This window comes from Salmo salar, chromosome 13 (genome assembly GCF_965601325.2).
Source record: "Salmo salar chromosome 13, fSalSal1, whole genome shotgun sequence".
Classification (NCBI taxonomy): domain Eukaryota; kingdom Metazoa; phylum Chordata; class Actinopteri; order Salmoniformes; family Salmonidae; genus Salmo; species Salmo salar.
In genome coordinates this window covers 102,421,906-102,439,923 of record NC_138303.1, presented here as the reverse complement: position 1 = coordinate 102,439,923, position 18,018 = coordinate 102,421,906, and the positions used below count along the sequence as shown (strand labels likewise).

The window sequence follows — 18,018 nt, the reverse complement described above, 5'->3', positions numbered from 1 at the left end:
ACAAATTAATGACAGTATACACATAGCATTTGATTTATGATGACGACGAACACAAGCGTCAGGTTCAGCTTTTTCCTACGCTCTTCACAGCCATGTGCAAATAGACACATTTGACAAGATATAAGTAAGTAACTACTTTAAAATGTAGCACAATTGTTCTTGATATAGCTAGTAGTTACAATGTAAACATGTTCCAATCCCAAATATGCTCCTTTATCGATCCATTATTTATGTTTTAGTTCGCCTGCGTACGCAACGACCTTTCATACGTTATAGCTAAATGCCACCACTGTTTAGCTAGCTAACTTGAGTTAAATAACATCAAAGACTATGGAGGCATTGCTATCATTAGCTAGCTTGCTTTTGTTTAACATTGTGTAACATGCATGAGTGATATTGATATTATCGATATATCACCAACTGAAGTAGGCCGTCATTGTAAATCAGAATTTGTTCTTAATTAACTGCCTAGTCAAATGAAGGTTAAATAATAAGTTAACCAAATAGTTCCCTTAGGGAAGTAGACAGATGGCGTGCCCTTTAATGAAAGGGAAGAATTCTAACTGCACTTATGTTCTTTGTTGTTCTGAATTTAAGGTCTTCCGTCCAGTGTAACAGTGCATTGTTTTTACAAGCAGAATTAAACTGTTAAAACAACATAAACCTGAATTATTCAGAAGTGTCATACAACGTGGGCATGCCAGCTGGCCCCTTGCCGTTTCTGAAATATCAAAGAGATACAAAATCTCACTGAACACCTGTGCTACAGTTTTTCTGCTTCACTTAACGTGTAAAGACAACCATCATCCCTCTCTATCCCTTCCACTGGACTCAGAGGCACGGCCAATGGTTACATCTATGATAAACACTGAGGCTCAGTGGAGACACAAAAGAGTAATGTTTAAAAAATATATATATTTTCCTGTAGTGTTACTGCTAGCCGTGTTTTTCAGGGAGGTGGCCGGCTGCTGGCTTTGTGAAGGGAGTGATATAATCACAGCCAACCTGGGTTTGTTTAGGGAATAAAGCACATGTATGGTCTCTGCCTTCTGGCCCAGATATTATTGATAGAGTAAAGAACTACAGACTGTACACAACACAGACGTTTCAGGTCAGGCTGTGCTGGATCCCCCTGCCTGCTTAAGGGGCAGTCTCTATACACACACACACACACACACACACACACACACACACACACACACACACACAAAGCAAGGTGGTATTATGACTAGAAGCCAAGCCCCTCACCCAGATGCAGGATGTGTCCCAAATGACACCCTATTCCTTATATAGTGCACTACTTTTAACCAGAGTCCTATGTAGGAAATGGGACGCAAACATTCTGTTGAGGTGATTTACGAGGGTGATGTTGACAGTGTCTATCCACCTGCGTGATAGTGTAGTGCCCCATTTCTCTTAACGGTGTGTTCATCACACACAATGGAGGAAATCGTCCAGGGTATGATACACGGCTGGTTGTTCACACCCGTTGCCAATGAAAGGCACGGTTCAGAAAGACCCTCATGGATGAGTAGAGTTTGAGGGAGTTTTGGTGGGTGGCTGCTGGGCTCTTCTGTTCTGCACCCTGGAATGGAGATCCCCTGTGTCAGGAAGTGTGTTAAAGATTTGAAAGAGCCATTTTCAGAACTAAGGTTTTTTGTTGTTGTGAAAGATGGGGACTCTTTGTTTGGGCTGATCTGTGCCCCACTGACTAGCACCTCCCCCCGTCAGAGGGGAATAAGGCAAACTCAAAGTTGCACACAAGGATACTTTATAGACATGCACACGGGTGAAATGGACATGGAAAGGTAGTGGTTTTTGTGCATGCATACCATCCCACAAGTCCAGAGAGATGAGTCCAGCTGTTGTTGTGCTGGACAGAGATGAGTTTGCTGCTCTCTCTGACTGCTTGAAGGACTGACCATCCTACCGATCCTCGACTTCGGCGATGTCATTTACAAAATAGCCTCCAACACTCTACTCAACAAATTGGATGCAGTCTATCACAGTGCCATCTGTTTTGTCACCAAAGCCCCATATACTACCCACCATTGCGACCTGTATGCTCTCGTTGGCTGGCCCTCGCTACATATTCATCGACAAACCCACTGGCTCCAGGTCACCTACAAGTCTCTGCTAGGTAAAGCCCCGCCTTATCTCAGCTCACTGGTCACCATAGCAGCACCCACCTGTAGCATGCGCTCCAGCAGGTATAGTTCACTAGTCACCCCCAAAGCCAATTCCTCCTTTGGCTGCCTTTCTTTCCAGTTCTTTGCTGCCAATGACTGGAACGAACTGCAAAAATCACTGAAGCTGGAGATTCATATCTCCCTCACTAGCTTTAAGCACCAGCTGTCAGAGCAGCTCACAGATCACTGCCCCTGTACATAGCTCATCTGTAAATAGCCCATCCAACTACCTCATCCCCATACTGTATTTTTGTATTTATCTTGCTCCTTTGCCCCCCAGTATCTCTACTTGCACATTCATCTTCTGCACATCAACCACCTCATTGTTTAATTGGTATATTGTAATTACTTCGCCACCATGGCCTATTTATTGCCTTAGCTCCCTCATCTTAACTTATTTGCACTCACTGTATATAGACCTTTTCTACTGTTGATTGACTGTATGTTTGTTTATTCCATATGTAACTCTGTGTTGTATGTGTCGAACTACTTTGCTTTATCTTGGCCAGGTCACAGTTGTAAATGAGAACTTGTTCTCAACTAGCCTACCTGGTTAAATAAAGGAGAAATAAAAAGGAGACAGGAGTTTGGGATCTGGGACCCAAGATGACTGCCTATGATTGGCTGACCCCTCGGCGTGATAAGGCTCCTGACAACCATGACCCCTAGCGACCAATCGATTTGGCTATGGCCAGAGGTGTGAAGGGCCAGTTTACGACCCATAGCCTAACCTGCTAAGCTCCAGCGGAGGAGGGGAGCCTACTGCAGGAGTTAGAAAAGTTCCAGAGTTTGTGTCCCAGAGAGAGGCTGTTAGAATGAGAGGGTGTGCTTAAGGTTTCCACACACTTATAAGTGTGTGGAAACCTGCAAAATGGGTTACTTTGATGCATAGCCTATAGATCAGATCAAGGAACCAAGCAAGCTTCATTGCCAACACAACACTGCCCCCATTATACGGCTTGTTGCACCTTTAATATGGCACAGCAGTACGTAGATTGTTGGAGTGCTGTACTTGGGGGCCGCCCCTTTTGTGATGAAAAATGACATTGCGACGCTACTCTCTGTAGGGTCCGTCTCCGTAGGGTATAAATAGCCCTTAAGAGTCCCTGGGAGGGAATTCCTAACAGATTGATTTGACTGTTTAGAGCCCCACAGTGGAGGTGTCATACCCATAAAACCTAGCGGTCAAACAGGGAAATGGTTCCAATCATTTTTCCACAATTCATTTTTACCATAGGGAATGTTAGAAACATTTAAAATAAAGGCTGTGTTTGTGTAGACTTACCCTGGCGTGACGTTTTGATAACCCTGTGAATTTCTGTCGGACGTGTATCAATATTCGGCTCTATTTACTCTGATTCGAAAATGCTAATTAGCATTAAAGTAGACGTCATGCAAGACTACAGTCATCAATGACCTTGGACCACAGAAGGGATTTGCACTGGTGACCGACAATGCTGCTTGGCGGAGGAGTCCTACCCTCACGTCACACCAATTGGCTGTGCTGCTCATGCATTGAATCTGCTCCTCAATGACATCATGGCACTGAAAACAATGAATACACTCTACAAGAGAGCCAAGGAAATGGTTAGGTATGTGAAGGGTCATCAAGTTATAGCAGCAATCTACCTCACCAAGCAAAGTGAGAAGAATAAGAGCACCACATTGAAGCTGCCCAGCAACACCCGTTGGGGGGGTGTTGTCATCATGTTTGACAGTCTCCTGGAGGGGAAGGAGTCTCTCCAAGAAAAGGCCATATCACAGTCTGCCGATATGGACAGCCCCATCAAGAGGATCCTCCTGGATGATGTGTTTTGGGAGAGAGTGGGAAGCAGCCTGAAACTCCTGAAACCTATAGCAGTAGCCATTGCACGGATTGAGGGAGACAATGCCATCCTGTCTGATGTTCAGACTCTGCTTGCAGATGTAAGAGAAGAAATCCGTACTGCCCTGCCCACTTCACTGTTGCTCCAAGCAGAGTAAACTGCAGTTCTGAAATGCATCAAAAAGCATGAAGACTTCTGCCTGAAGCCCACACATGCTGCAGCGTACATGTTGGACCCCAAGTATGTTGGCAAGAGCATCCTGTCTGGTGCAGAGCTCAACAAGGCCTATGGTGTCATCACTACCGTGTCTCGCCACCTTGGCCTGGATGAGGGCAAGGTTCTTGGCAGTCTGGCGAAGGACACTTCCAAGCAAGGGCTTTGGGATGGAGATGCAATATGGCAGTCGTGCCAACATATCTCATCAGCCACCTGGTGGAAGGGACTTTGTGAATCTGAGGCTCTTTCCCCTGTTGTCTCCAAATCCCACCGCCTCAGAGCGCAACTGGTCCTTGTTTGGGAACACACACCCAAAGCACGCAACAGGCTGACCAATACGAGGGTTGAAAAATTGGTGGCCATCCAGGCAAATGTGAGGCTTTTGGAGCCTGACAACGAGCCACCCTCAAGGTTGGAAAGTGACAGTGAAGATGAGGCCTCAGTCTGATGTTCAAGAGGTGGACATTGAGGAGGTGCAGGGAGAAGACATGGAAGCCTGAGAGGAAGACAACCAAAGGTTTAGTTTCTAGACTGTCATTTCTGATGTTGAAAACATTTTTGGGAGATGCGAGGGGATCATTCCATATTCCCTTTTGTTCAGTGAAATCATCCCATGTGAAGAGTTGATTCATTTAAAGTTCAGTTTGTTACTACATTTTTATTTCTATTGGAAGGATTTCATCATTTGCGATTATCATAAGTAGACAAGGTAAAAGGTTTCTGTCTCCATATGATATGGGACATTTGTCCAATGCAAGAAACATCTACATTTTAAATTATATTAATATTAATTTGCATATTCCCGTTAATTCCCACGGAAAGTTTCCACCTCTGAATATTCCCCAAAATGTGCAACCCTAGTTGAGACTTATACTGTTGTAATTGAAGCAGTAGCATACAGTATGTAGATAGACAGACATATGTATCCCCCCTGCTGGTTAGTATTACAGATGTTACTACTGATGTTGGGTATGCGTGGTACAGTACTTCGATAGGATCGCTGCACTATGAAAAGAGAATTGTAACCAGATCTACAAACTGATATATGATCACTTCATAGCTTTAGTGTTTTTATTAGCTTGACAGTCATGTTTTATCGTCAGACAGTAATCATGTCTTGTCCATTCATCTTTGATGGTTTTTTTTTATTTCTCCATGTCACTGTCTGACAGCTATGACACTGAGTCTGCTGGGCCTAATGCGGCCGGCTTTGTGCCGATCCCTCGTCGCCCTGGTCCCCATGGTGAGGTCTCCTCAGCTGGTAGTCATCTCCAGGGTCCAACTGCTGCTCCCAAATATCTTTCATCAAAACATGGTCCCCCCTGCTGCCTCCTGCGTACGCTTCTATGCCACCAAGAAGAGTAAAGGTGAGTGGAGGGCTGCTTGCCTCAGCAGCTTTTAATTTTAGCTGAAGGATTTAGCTAGTAGTGTTACCCTCAAAGGAAATATAGTGGTTGGAATCAAGACCTACTGAAGTGGTCAGAACATTCAGGAGGTTGAAAACCCCACTTTGCTGTGTTTTCTCATCTTGCTTTTATTTGTAATAGCAGTGATAGACAAGACTACCAGCATGCAGGCCTCCCTCTCCCCTCCATCCTCTCCTTCTGTTCTTCCCCTTTTGAAGTCTTTCTGAAGAACGCCTGCTTTTATATTTTTCCCTCAGCTAAGGCAGCAAAGGGCCAGGCTTCCAAAGTGAACATCAACTCCTCGCTGGTGGAGGACATCATCAGTCTGGAGGAAGTGAAGGAGGATATGGCCGCCGTCCTCACCACCCTGAAGGACGACTTCAGCCGCAACCTGAGCATCAGAACCTCTCCAGGTGCGTAGGGGACTTGAACTGTAAGGTAGGGGCTGTTTCCATGGAGAGGATAGTCTCTCATGACCGACTGTTGATTATCTGGCCAGTGCGCTCGGTTCTGGGTGCTGAGATTATGAAGAGGGTAGCCGCCGCTCAGTCCCGTCAGTAGAGGGTACCCGCCGCTCAGCCCGGTCAGTAGAGGGTACCCGCCGCTCAGTCCCGTCAGTAGAGGGTACCCGCCGCTCAGTCCCGTCAGTAGAGGGTACCCGCCGCTCAGTCCCGTCAGTAGAGGGTACCCGCCGCTCAGTCCCGTCAGTAGAGGGTACCCGCCGCTCAGTCCCGTCAGTAGAGGGTACCCGCCGCTCAGTCCCGTCAGTAGAGGGTACCCGCCGCTCAGTCCCGTCAGTAGAGGGTACCCGCCGCTCAGTCCCGTCAGTAGAGGGTACCCGCCGCTCAGTCCCGTCAGTAGAGGGTACCCGCCGCTCAGTCCCGTCAGTAGAGGGTACCCGCCGCTCAGTCCCGTCAGTAGAGGGTACCCGCCGCTCAGTCCCGTCAGTAGAGGGTACCCGCCGCTCAGTCCCGTCAGTAGAGGGTACCCGCCGCTCAGTCCCGTCAGTAGAGGGTACCCGCCGCTCAGTCCCGTCAGTAGAGGGTACCCGCCGCTCAGTCCCGTCAGTAGAGGGTACCCGCCGCTCAGTCCCGTCAGTAGAGGGTAGCCGCCGCTCAGTCCCGTCAGTAGAGGGTAGCCGCCGCTCAGCCCGGTCAGTAGAGGGTAGCCGCCGCTCAGCCCGGTCAGTAGAGGGTAGCCGCCGCTCAGCCCCGTCAGTAGAGGGTACCCGCCGCTCAGCCCGGTCAGTAGAGGGTAGCCGCCGCTCAGCCCCGTCAGTAGAGGGTACCCGCCGCTCAGCCCGGTCAGTAGAGGGTACCCGCCGCTCAGCCCCGTCAGTAGAGGGTACCCGCCGCTCAGCCCCGTCAGTAGAGGGTACCCGCCGCTCAGCCCCGTCAGTAGAGGGTACCCGCCGCTCAGCCCCGTCAGTAGAGGGTAGCCGCCGCTCAGCCCGGTCAGTAGAGGGTAGCCGCCGCTCAGCCCGGTCAGTAGAGGGTAGCCGCCGCTCAGCCCGGTCAGTAGAGGGTAGCCGCCGCTCAGCCCGGTCAGTAGAGGGTAGCCGCCGCTCAGCCCGGTCAGTAGAGGGTAGCCGCCGCTCAGCCCGGTCAGTAGAGGGTAGCCGCCGCTCAGCCCGGTCAGTAGAGGGTAGCCGCCGCTCAGCCCGGTCAGTAGAGGGTAGCCGCCGCTCAGCCCGGTCAGTAGAGGGTAGCCGCCGCTCAGCCCGGTCAGTAGAGGGTAGCCGCCGCTCAGCCCGGTCAGTAGAGGGTAGCCGCCGCTCAGCCCGGTCAGTAGAGGGTAGCCGCCGCTCAGCCCGGTCAGTAGAGGGTAGCCGCCGCTCAGCCCCGTCAGTAGAGGGTAGCCGCCGCTCAGCCCGGTCAGTAGAGGGTAGCCGCCGCTCAGCCCGGTCAGTAGAGGGTAGCCGCCGCTCAGCCCGGTCAGTAGAGGGTAGCCGCCGCTCAGCCCGGTCAGTAGAGGGTAGCCGCCGCTCAGCCCGGTCAGTAGAGGGTAGCCGCCGCTCAGCCCGGTCAGTAGAGGGTAGCCGCCGCTCAGCCCGGTCAGTAGAGGGTAGCCGCCGCTCAGCCCGGTCAGTAGAGGGTAGCCGCCGCTCAGCCCGGTCAGTAGAGGGTAGCCGCCGCTCAGCCCGGTCAGTAGAGGGTAGCCGCCGCTCAGCCCGGTCAGTAGAGGGTAGCCGCCGCTCAGCCCGGTCAGTAGAGGGTAGCCGCCGCTCAGCCCGGTCAGTAGAGGGTAGCCGCCGCTCAGCCCGGTCAGTAGAGGGTACCCGCCGCTCAGCCCCGTCAGTAGAGGGTAGCCGCCGCTCAGCCCCGTCAGTAGAGGGTAGCCGCCGCTCAGCCCCGTCAGTAGAGGGTAGCCGCCGCTCAGCCCCGTCAGTAGAGGGTAGCCGCCGCTCAGCCCGGTCAGTAGAGGGTAGCCGCCGCTCAGCCCGGTCAGTAGAGGGTAGCCGCCGCTCAGCCCGGTCAGTAGAGGGTAGCCGCCGCTCAGCCCGGTCAGTAGAGGGTAGCCGCCGCTCAGCCCGGTCAGTAGAGGGTAGCCGCCGCTCAGCCCGGTCAGTAGAGGGTAGCCGCCGCTCAGCCCGGTCAGTAGAGGGTAGCCGCCGCTCAGCCCGGTCAGTAGAGGGTAGCCGCCGCTCAGCCCCGTCAGTAGAGGGTAGCCGCCGCTCAGTGCGGGATGCAAAGCTCCGAAGGCCTGAAGTTTAAGTGTTCTTTGTAAGCTTTAAAAGACCAAAGTCAACTGTTGGTTTTCACTATTGATTGTTGGTCAAAAGATGAGGAAAAAGTGCATCTCCATCTGTTTACCTTCTCCCTGACAAATGGCCTGGGGGGGGGGGGGAAGAGTGATCCCTGCCCTTTACCTTGACCCCTGTTGACCCTGTTTCCTGAACTACATCCAGTTCAAAGCCTCCCCCTCTCCCCTCGGGGCAGACCAACCCTGAGAGGGGGGCTGAAGGGAGGGCCCCAGGGGGAGGAAACTGTAATACCAGGATTTATACACAGATTAAATACCCCTCCCTGACCCCCACTCTCACCTTCTCCCTCCCTCCCTTCTTACATTCTCTTTCCATTCCTCATCCTTACCCTCTTCCCCCCTCCTCCCCCTCTTTGCCCCTCTGTCCAGATGCACAGTAATCTGTGGAAGCAGCAGGATTTAGAGCTGACAGGGAATCTGACTGGAGACATTCTGGAATGGGGGGAATCATGACATCATTTTGTTCTTGTGTGTGTGTGTGTGTTCGATAGTCTCATCTGGGTCTCATTATGTGGTGTGTTTTGTTGTAAGGAAAGTCAGCTTAGCTGAAGGAAGGGCTGTTGTATTGGACGGGTTAATACAGTGAACCGGGCATCTGGGCACACAGACAGCGAGGAGCTATTACAGGCTGTACCTCTCAGTTCCTCTGCTAGAAGACTAACCTCTCTTGTCCACGGGAACTATCCAGTCCTCCGTGAACAGCTCTGTATACTGATTCAGATGAAAACAGTCACCCTCAACCCACACACATACATTTCCAACCCCAGTCTGTCTCCCAGAGACGGGTCAGAGCATTAGCTTCCGTAGTTCAAAACAACTAGTTAATGTCATCCTCACGATCATAAGGTGGCCCAGGCGGGCAGCCACCCACTAAACATCACCAGTGTGAAGTCTGATGGGACTTTATCATGAGGAACCCAGGGTTGGGTCGACAACTAGAGAGAGAAAAGGGGAGGTAGCTCTTACCTGAATATGTCCTGTAAGAAAACGTTTTTCTACAGTGTGCCCTACTGAACAAAACCCATGGTAAATGTGTGTTTTTTGGAGAAGGCCTGTATTGTTGACTAGTCTACCTTCTGCCATGTTGGGTCAGCTGCCCATGCCCTGACCAGGAAGAGCCCATTTGGCTAATGGCTTTCCAGTTGATCCTCATCCCTCATGCCGTTTAGGAAATGCCTGTGTGCCCTCTGGAAGCGCTAGCAGATGTCCAGGCAGCCAGGTAGTCTCTGTGGTCTACCAGCCGGCTCGAGCAGTTAGCCCGGGGACGAGGTTAGGGCTTGAGTAACGCAGGCTACAAAAGGTAGATTACTCTATGGCCCCACCCTCCACACTTCTCCACTAGCGAGGGATAGAGTTGGTGATGTAAGCCAGAGGACGACGAGGGAGGAAACGGCAGCGTCTGAGGTAAGCCAGATGAGAGAGGAGACTCATGTTGAAGCTCTGCAGTCTGCACTGTTTGCGGGTGACCCAGAGAGATGAGGGTTGGGGGGGGGACCTCCTGCACCCCAGCCAAAACCTTCAGCTCACTCTCTGCCAACAGTCTGAGTAATCACACAACGCTTCAGTTGTCTTGGTCATGTCTTATTTTATGCTGGGACTCAAGAATTATATTTGTTTTTATATTCTGTTCATAAGGCATCTCAGACTAGGAGTAACAAGACATGGACAGTGGGGACCTGATCCTAGATCAGCACTCCTACTCTGACACGCTGTATGAATATGGGCCCTGGTCCTTTTGGTTTTCAGGAGCTCTGGATCACATCGTGGTGTCCACGGCAGATGGCAAGTTCCCACTGAACCAGCTGGGTCAGATCTCTATGAAGTCCCCTCAGCTCATCATGGTCAACATGACCGCTTTCCCAGAGGTGAGCTCACATATGCACAGTACAGACACACTCTGTATGAACCACACTCTGGGCTGATGGCAACACATTGTGAAATTGGCACGTCATTTTAGAAACCTGGACTGAAATCTCCTACTCTTGTCTCATCCAGTGCATGGAAGGTTGAACAGTGTCAAGTGTCGACACACAACTTCCATCGATCTCTCTCTTACTCCTTTCTCCTTCTCTGTCTGAAACTTGAGTTGGTTAGTGATTGATGGTTCAGGGAAGCTCTTTGTTCTGGGATAAGATTGAAACAAATGCCAAGACTCTGGTCAGCTGTCATCAGCAGGAAGTGACCGCGCTTTGCCCTCTGGGAAGGAGGAGAGCTAACTGTGCCAATAGATTCTCTCTTTCTCACAGACACACTGAAAGGGAACAACTCTTTCCCTCTTCATTCTTCTCTTCTCCCTGTTGTTTCTCCTTCCCCTGGTCTTTTCTCCCTCCAGTGTCCTATGTTGTTAATGAGGGTTGTCCCTGTCTAATTCTGGGATCAGTTTTAAAGGGAGGTTGATGCTCTTTGGCCTTGGCTCAGAACCGTTTAGTACTGCAGAGTACTGTTTTTTCAACATGAGCAGCTGAACCTGGAACGTAGTACTCTTGTCACTGTAGGTGTACTAATACATTATTCATGAGAGATCACAGCCTTTTTTTTGTGAAACTCATACGGATAAGCATATTGTCATTATCAGAGAGCCCCACCGACACACAAACTATTGCAGCATAAATACTGGAGGCTGACGGGAGGGGTCGGGAGACACTGTGGCCCCGTCCGACGATACCCCCGGACAGGGCCAAACAGGCAGGCTATAACCCCACCCACTTTGCCAAAGCACAGCCCCCACACCACTAGAGGGATATCTTCAACCACCAACTTACCATCCTGAGACGAGGCCGAAGATCTCCCCCATGGCACGAACCCAGGGTATGTACGGCAGGACCAAATTGGGAAGATGGGTAGGAGCAGGCCCATGTAATGCTTTGTAGGTTAGCAGTAAAACCTTAATCAGCCCTTGCCTTAACAGGAAGCCAGTGTAGAGAGGCTAGCACTGGAGTAATATGATCACATTTTTTGGTTCTAGTCAAGATTCTAGCAGCCGTGGTTAGCACTAACTGAAGTTTATTTAGTGCTTTATTCGGATAGCTGGAAAGTAGAGCATTGCAGTAGTCTAACCTAGAAGTGACAAAAGCACTCCCATTACCTAATAGTCTTAACAGCCCGTTACTAACCTCCCATTACCTAATAGTCTTAACAGCCCGTTACTAACCTCCCATTACCTAATAGTCTTAACAGCCCGTTACTAACCTCCCATTACCTAATAGTCTTAACAGCCCGTTACTAACCTTCCATTACCTAATAGTCTTAACTGCCCTGCTAAGGCAACACAGGGATGACTGCACAGCACCCAGAGCAAATAGGATTATAATTATTCACATCAATTACCCATGATCCTAATGAGGCCATTGTTTTCCAGCCATTCAGTACTGCAGTACAGTGTTACTGCAAACCCCCAGTGGCTGTTGTGCAGTGGTGATGGCAGCATGAATTAAACCACTTGGATCTGAAGGAAGAAGGGGATGTAAAAGGTCTGTGTGGGATTCTCAACATCATTAACCAGCTGTTTTCTTTAGCTCTGTTCGTTCCTCTCGGGTTGGGCTGTGGCTTTGAACTGGCTGTTTATTCATAAACCTCAGTGTAATTCCACAATTTAACATATTAACCAGAACATGCCTGGTGTTTACAGAGCTGGCCAGAACAGAGCACAGCATTCCCCCACTTTTCCCTAACGGCTAGAGCTGTAGGAAGTAATGAATTCAATGCTGAGAACAATCAAACATAGCTATGGGATGATTCTCTGGAGTTCCTAGAGAATAGGAGAGAACCAGAGAATGGGAGAAGCTGTTTATTTAATAATTCATTTTTAACCCCCTTTTTCTCCCCAATTTCGTGATTACGATCTTGTCCCATCGCTGCAACTCCCCAACGGGCTCGGGAGAGGCCTCCGAAACATGACCCGCCTAGTTGTGCTTCTTAACACCCGACCACTTTACCTGGAAGCCAGCTGCATCAATGTGTCGGAGGAAATACCGTTCAACTGGCAACCGAAGTCAGCCTGCAGGCGCCCGGCCCGCCACAAGGAGTCGCTAGAGCGCGGGGAGCCAAGTAAAGCCCCCCCCGACCAAACCCTCCCCTTACCCGGACGACGCTGGGCCAATTGTGCTCCGCCATATGGGAATACCGGTCATGGGATGGGAATACCGGTCATGGGATGGGAATACCGGTCATGGGATGGGAATACCGGTCATGGGATGGGAATACCGGTCATGGGATGGGAATACCGGTCATGGGATGGGAATACCGGGCTGTGGTGTTGCTGCAACACTGAGATGCTGTGCCTCAGACCGCTGTGCCTCAGACCGCTGTGCCTCAGACCGCTGTGCCTCAGACCGCTGTGCCTCAGACCGCTGTGCCTCAGACCGCTGTGCCTCAGACCGCTGTGCCTCAGACTGCTGTGCCTCAGACCGCTGTGCCTCAGACCGCTCTGCCACTCGGGAGGCCCAAGCTGTTTTTATTTATATATTTAACTTGCAAGGCAAGAGACTGAAGGATTTATTTGTTTGTATTAATTCACAATCTCGCTGCCAATTCTTTCTCCCCTCGGTGGTTAAGACCATAAGAAAGGTTAAAGCCCTGCTCTCCTCCCACATTACACATTCACACTTTTGGACTGAAGCAGTTGTCATGTTGCAGCAGCAGAGATTTGTGAATGTGTGATATACAGTAACTCTCTCTGGTACCAGTGGGATTTGGTCCATTTCATTATGTACTATTTGGAGTTCCTGTATGAACTTTCTCGCTCCATGGTCATATCTGGTGATGTTGCTCTTAGTGCTGAGTTTCAAACTGGTTCTCAGTGTTGAACCTGAATTCGGTGTACTCAGCGTTAGTGTGTTCCCACACGGCCTGTACTGTCAGTTAGTCTAACAGGCTCCATGTACTGGAAGCTTCACAGGCCCAGTCTCGGACTCTCAGGCACCTCTCCTTTCTGTCTTCCCTGTTTCTGACGCTCTCCCTCGGGCACCTCTCCTTTCTGTCTTCCCTGTTTCTGACGCTCTCCCTCGGGCACCTCTCCTTTCTGTCTTCCCTGTTTCTGATGCTCTCCCTCGGGCACCTCTCCTTTCTGTCTTCCCTGTTTCTGACGCTCTCCCTCGGGCACCTCTCCTTTCTGTCTTCCCTGTTTCTGACGCTCTCCCTCGGGCACCTCTCCTTTCTGTCTTCCCTGTTTCTGACGCTCTCCCTCGGGCACCTCTCCTTTCTGTCTTCCCTGTTTCTGACGCTCTCCCTCGGGCACCTCTCCTTTCTGTCTTCCCTGTTTCTGACGCTCTCCCTCGGGCACCTCTCCTTTCTGTCTTCCCTGTTTCTGATGCTCTCCCTCGGGCACCTCTCCTTTCTGTCTTCCCTGTTTCTGATGCTCTCCCTCGGGCACCTCTCCTTTCTGTCTTCCCTGTTTCTGATGCTCTCCCTCGGGCACCTCTCCTTTCTGTCTTCCCTGTTTCTGATGCTCTCCCTCAGGCACCTCTCCCACCACCACAGACAAATCACATATCCAGATTACAGCCTTCTCATTAATTGTCTATTGGAGTTCAACCACTGTTAGTTGTAACATACATCTCCTAGATAATGACTGTTGTCTACCAGACCGTTAGTTGTAACATACATCTCCTAGATAATGACTCTGTTGTCTACCAGACCGTTAGTTGTAACATACATCTCCTAGATAATGACTGTTGTCTACCAGACCGTTAGTTCTAACATACATCTCCTAGATAATGACTGTTGTCTACCAGACCGTTAGTTCTAACATCTCCTAGATAATGACTCTGTTGTCTACCAGACCGTTAGTTGTAACATACATCTCCTAGATAATGACTCTGTTGTCTACCAGACCGTTAGTTGTAACATACATCTCCTAGATAATGACTCTGTTGTCTACCAGACCGTTAGTTCTAACATACATCTCCTAGATAATGACTGTTGTCTACCAGACCGTTAGTTCTAACATACATCTCCTAGATAATGACTGTTGTCTACCAGACCCTTAGTTCTAACATACATCTCCTAGATAATGACTGTTGTCTACCAGACCGTTAGTTGTAACATACATCTCCTAGATAATGACTCTGTTGTCTACCAGACCGTTAGTTGTAACATACATCTCCTAGATAATGACTGTTGTCTACCAGACCGTTAGTTGTAACATACATCTCCTAGATAATGACTGTTGTCTACCAGACCGTTAGTTCTAACATCTCCTAGATAATGACTCTGTTGTCTACCAGACTGTTAGTTCTAACATACATCTCCTAGATAATGACTGTTGTCTACCAGACCGTTGTGCTGTATGAAATATATTCTATAGTGGAACAAAACTTTACTCAGAATATCCTTTTCCAATGCATAGTGAGTACCAGGCCAGACCCCCCCCCCTGTTCCCAGGAGACCCCGTCCTGACAGCACCCCGCAGCACTTCCCCACTGCATGTGCTCCCCCCCAACACATACACACACCCCCTAGTCCCCCCAACCCCCTCTACCAGAGATTCTACACAGTTCACCCAGCTCGCCATGGATCAAAGCCAGCATGACTAAGACCGCCGGTGTCTGCACTGAGACTACTACTGCCCCAGTCCCAGCTGGCAGTCATTAGGTACAGGTCTAATGTGTGTTTATGTCCTCAGGCCGTGGGTGCTGCCACCCGCTCCCTACGAGAGAGCAGCATGAAACTCAACCCTGAGGTGGACGGGACCATAATCAGGGTGGCCATTCCCAAGTGAGTCAACCAGGCTGGGCCAGAACACTCCCTCTCTCTCATCTCTCTGTTTTAACCTTTCTCTCCATGTCTTTATATTTTATCCTCTCCTACTTTTGCTCTTGTCAGTCCTTTCCCTGACCATCCGTGTCTTTGTAAAGTGCCACAGATAAGAAATGCATGGATCTGTATGTGGTTTCTAGGAGTTTGACACATTTATCTGGCTGTCACCCCACTGTAACAGTTCAACAACACCAACCTTGGTCAGAAGTCTTCTGCTCCCTGCCAAATCAAATAGCTTGACGTGCAGCCGTCACTCGCTTAACCACAAAAACATGTGGCTACATCACAAATGGCACACTACTCCCTATGTAGTGCGCTGCTTTGACCCTGTAGTGAATACATTTGGGATGCAGGCTGTGTGATTAATAAGTACGCCCAGCAGCAGGTGCTTGTCTGGCAGCGCAGGCTAGGGGGACGGACAGACGGACGGACGCCTTCTTCCTCTGCAATCAGTCTCAGCACGCAACAACATTTGCATTTCCAAAGTGAGCGAGCGTCTTGATTGGCCCAGAATCAGTAATTACACATTATTGTTTGCAGTAAATAGACACCACTCTTGGATTGTTTGTAAATAGTCCCAGGCAGAAATACCAATTACAGAAAATAAAGTTGTTGCCTGTTCTGTGACCATGAGAATTTTTTTTATTTTTGTACATTTTTTTTGTGGCACAGAGCCAGGCATTTAGCCAGGTATTGTTTTAAGGAATTTAATGCTTTGGGCATTAATATGAATTGTTCCTTCTTTCTCCCATATTATCTCTATTAAACAATGTGTTTGTGCGTGTGTGTTTTCATGCTTTGTGCGTGCGACTGTGTTATCGCTCGTAACACTGTGTGCTAATGTGTCCATGCAGGGTGACGCGGGAACACAGGGAGAACCTGGCTAAGCTAGCTAAGCAGTTCAGTAACAAGGCCAAGGAGTCTCTGAGGAAGGTGAGGTCCAACGCTATCACTCAGGTGAAGAAGGCCAAGGACACTGTCTCCGAGGACACCATCCGATTGGTGGAGAAACAGGTACTGAGATACCTCAACTTGTCCTGTCGGAGGACAGAAATACAATGGTTATAATAGTCAGAAGGCTACAATTGTTCAGATGAATCCTTACTGTTTTTTGTGGAACCACTATCCTTTTACAGTATTTCTGTAATAGTTGTCTAAGAATGTGTCTGTTCTCTGCTCTCTCAGATTGGGCAGATGGCAGACAGCTTTGCAGCAGATGTAGACAAGCAGTTAACTACCAAGACAAAAGAGCTGCTGGGGTGATGACGACGAACAGCACCACACCTTTATTTTGATACTGTCACGTTTTCAACGGTTCCTCCTGTATATATGACTGGACACGGTACTGGACACTAGTTGATATGGAGGTCTCGTACTGCGCTGTAGATTTGTTTGGCGCTCGTTGGGGGCTTGTTTGTGTGTTCCAGAAGTTAGCATCGTACAACAGACGCTGCTGGGTTCCTCACTCACTCTCGTCTTCAAACAAACACAGAGGGGAGAAATTGACTTTTAATGGCTTCTGGGAGCCTCCTCCTAATCAAACTGATGCTAGAGAGCTCTGTTTATGTAGAAAGCACCACACTCGATGTAAACGGAGTGGCTTTTCTGGTCTGAGACACCGAGACACTCTCCCAGAGGACAGGAAGAAGAGATGTTCGTGGTGCCAGCATTTGTTTCAGATTCACCCTTAAAGGGATAGTTCAGCCATTTTACACATTACATTTTTGTTTCCTTACACTTGGAAGCAGCCTCTCGACATTGAGTGACTGCAACCCTTTAACGCCACTCCAAACTCACTGATTAGTTCTGTCAGTATGTCCAGGATTAATCCTACAGCTACCAATGCAAACACAATAAAGTGGCTACTACCATTATTTATGGATGCCATTAACTGAAACACTGCTTTGTACATCATCTGTTTAGTTTTTTTCTTTACCTTTGATGTTAGATTAGTGAGTGATAATGGTCTACTTTCTTCCTCTGTACTAAATTATAATGTATCACACCATTCATCTATTAGGCAGGGTTTGCTTGGCCCTACCCTGAGACGCTACACACACACACACACACACACACAGATGGTCATTGGATAAACAACAGTTTAGAGGAGGAGTGCACAGATGAGGTACCTGGCAGTGTTTCTTGTGAGTCTGGGTCCATATGTCAGTAATTTGGGGGCATTGTGTACCTTGGCCCAGAACATGATCGATGGAGGAGTGAAAGACTCAAGTCCCTGGCCCCGAACTCAGCTCTGGAAATTGCTTTCAGCTGAATACTTTTATTTCATTTGACATTTAGCAACTGAATTACTGGTCTTCTGCTCGCAGCCTCGCTCTGTTTTACTACTGCTGCCATGGAATAGAGGGACGGTGAGGAGAGAGGAAGTGGATGTTCTTGTACATTTTTACCAGAGGCACAAGTCTAAATTGGCTCAGTAAACTTTTGAATTGACAGTGTTGGTGCACTCCCTTTGGACACCATCTGTCTGGGAGGATAAAGTAAGACGTACTGTAACTACCTGGCTGTAGTCCCTGTAGTGAATTGATGTTACATATTATTTCAGTTGGAGCAAGGAACTGTAAGTATCTCGCAGGGGCCTTGTCTTTGTACTTTACATGCAGATTTTGCATGTTTGAATTATACTTTTTTGGAGTCTTGTAAGATGCTTGTGACAATGGTGTAACATTGCTATACCGGTTAGGTTTGGTGAGAGTACTTCACTAAAGCCTGGCAGAGGGGTCGTGCAGTTATCAAACCTCCCTGCCAGTGCCGCTCTGATTACACACCCAACACCCAGCCCATGTTCCTGAACGGTGAGAGAGAGTGTGAGAGAGAGAGAGAGAGAGTGAGAGAGAGAGAGTG

The 18,018-nt window shown here is 49.3% G+C and overlaps 1 protein-coding gene across 1 annotated transcript; it reads left to right on the top strand.

Moving 5' to 3' along the window:
* The first annotated feature begins 18 nt into the window (after positions 1-18).
* LOC106568386 (ribosome-recycling factor, mitochondrial) lies at positions 19-17,916 on the top strand. The gene is made up of 7 exons (XM_014138692.3): positions 19-124; positions 5,404-5,598; positions 5,895-6,050; positions 10,147-10,265; positions 15,023-15,114; positions 16,011-16,170; positions 16,342-17,916. The coding sequence occupies exons 2-7, from the start codon at positions 5,406-5,408 to the stop codon at positions 16,417-16,419; spliced, it is 798 nt and encodes a 265-aa protein (XP_013994167.1). The 5' UTR covers positions 19-124; positions 5,404-5,405; the 3' UTR covers positions 16,420-17,916.
* The last annotated feature ends 102 nt before the right edge of the window (positions 17,917-18,018 follow it).

Excerpts from the sequence above, each read along its gene's own strand:
- LOC106568386 (XM_014138692.3), top strand. The coding sequence starts at position 5,406 with ATGACACTGAGTCTGCTGGGCCTAATGCGGCCGGCTTTGTGCCGATCC. Across the intron at positions 5,599-5,894 it reads TGCCACCAAGAAGAGTAAAG|CTAAGGCAGCAAAGGGCCAG; the intron begins GTGAGTGGAGGG and ends TTTTTCCCTCAG. Across the intron at positions 6,051-10,146 it reads GAGCATCAGAACCTCTCCAG|GAGCTCTGGATCACATCGTG; the intron begins GTGCGTAGGGGA and ends TTTGGTTTTCAG.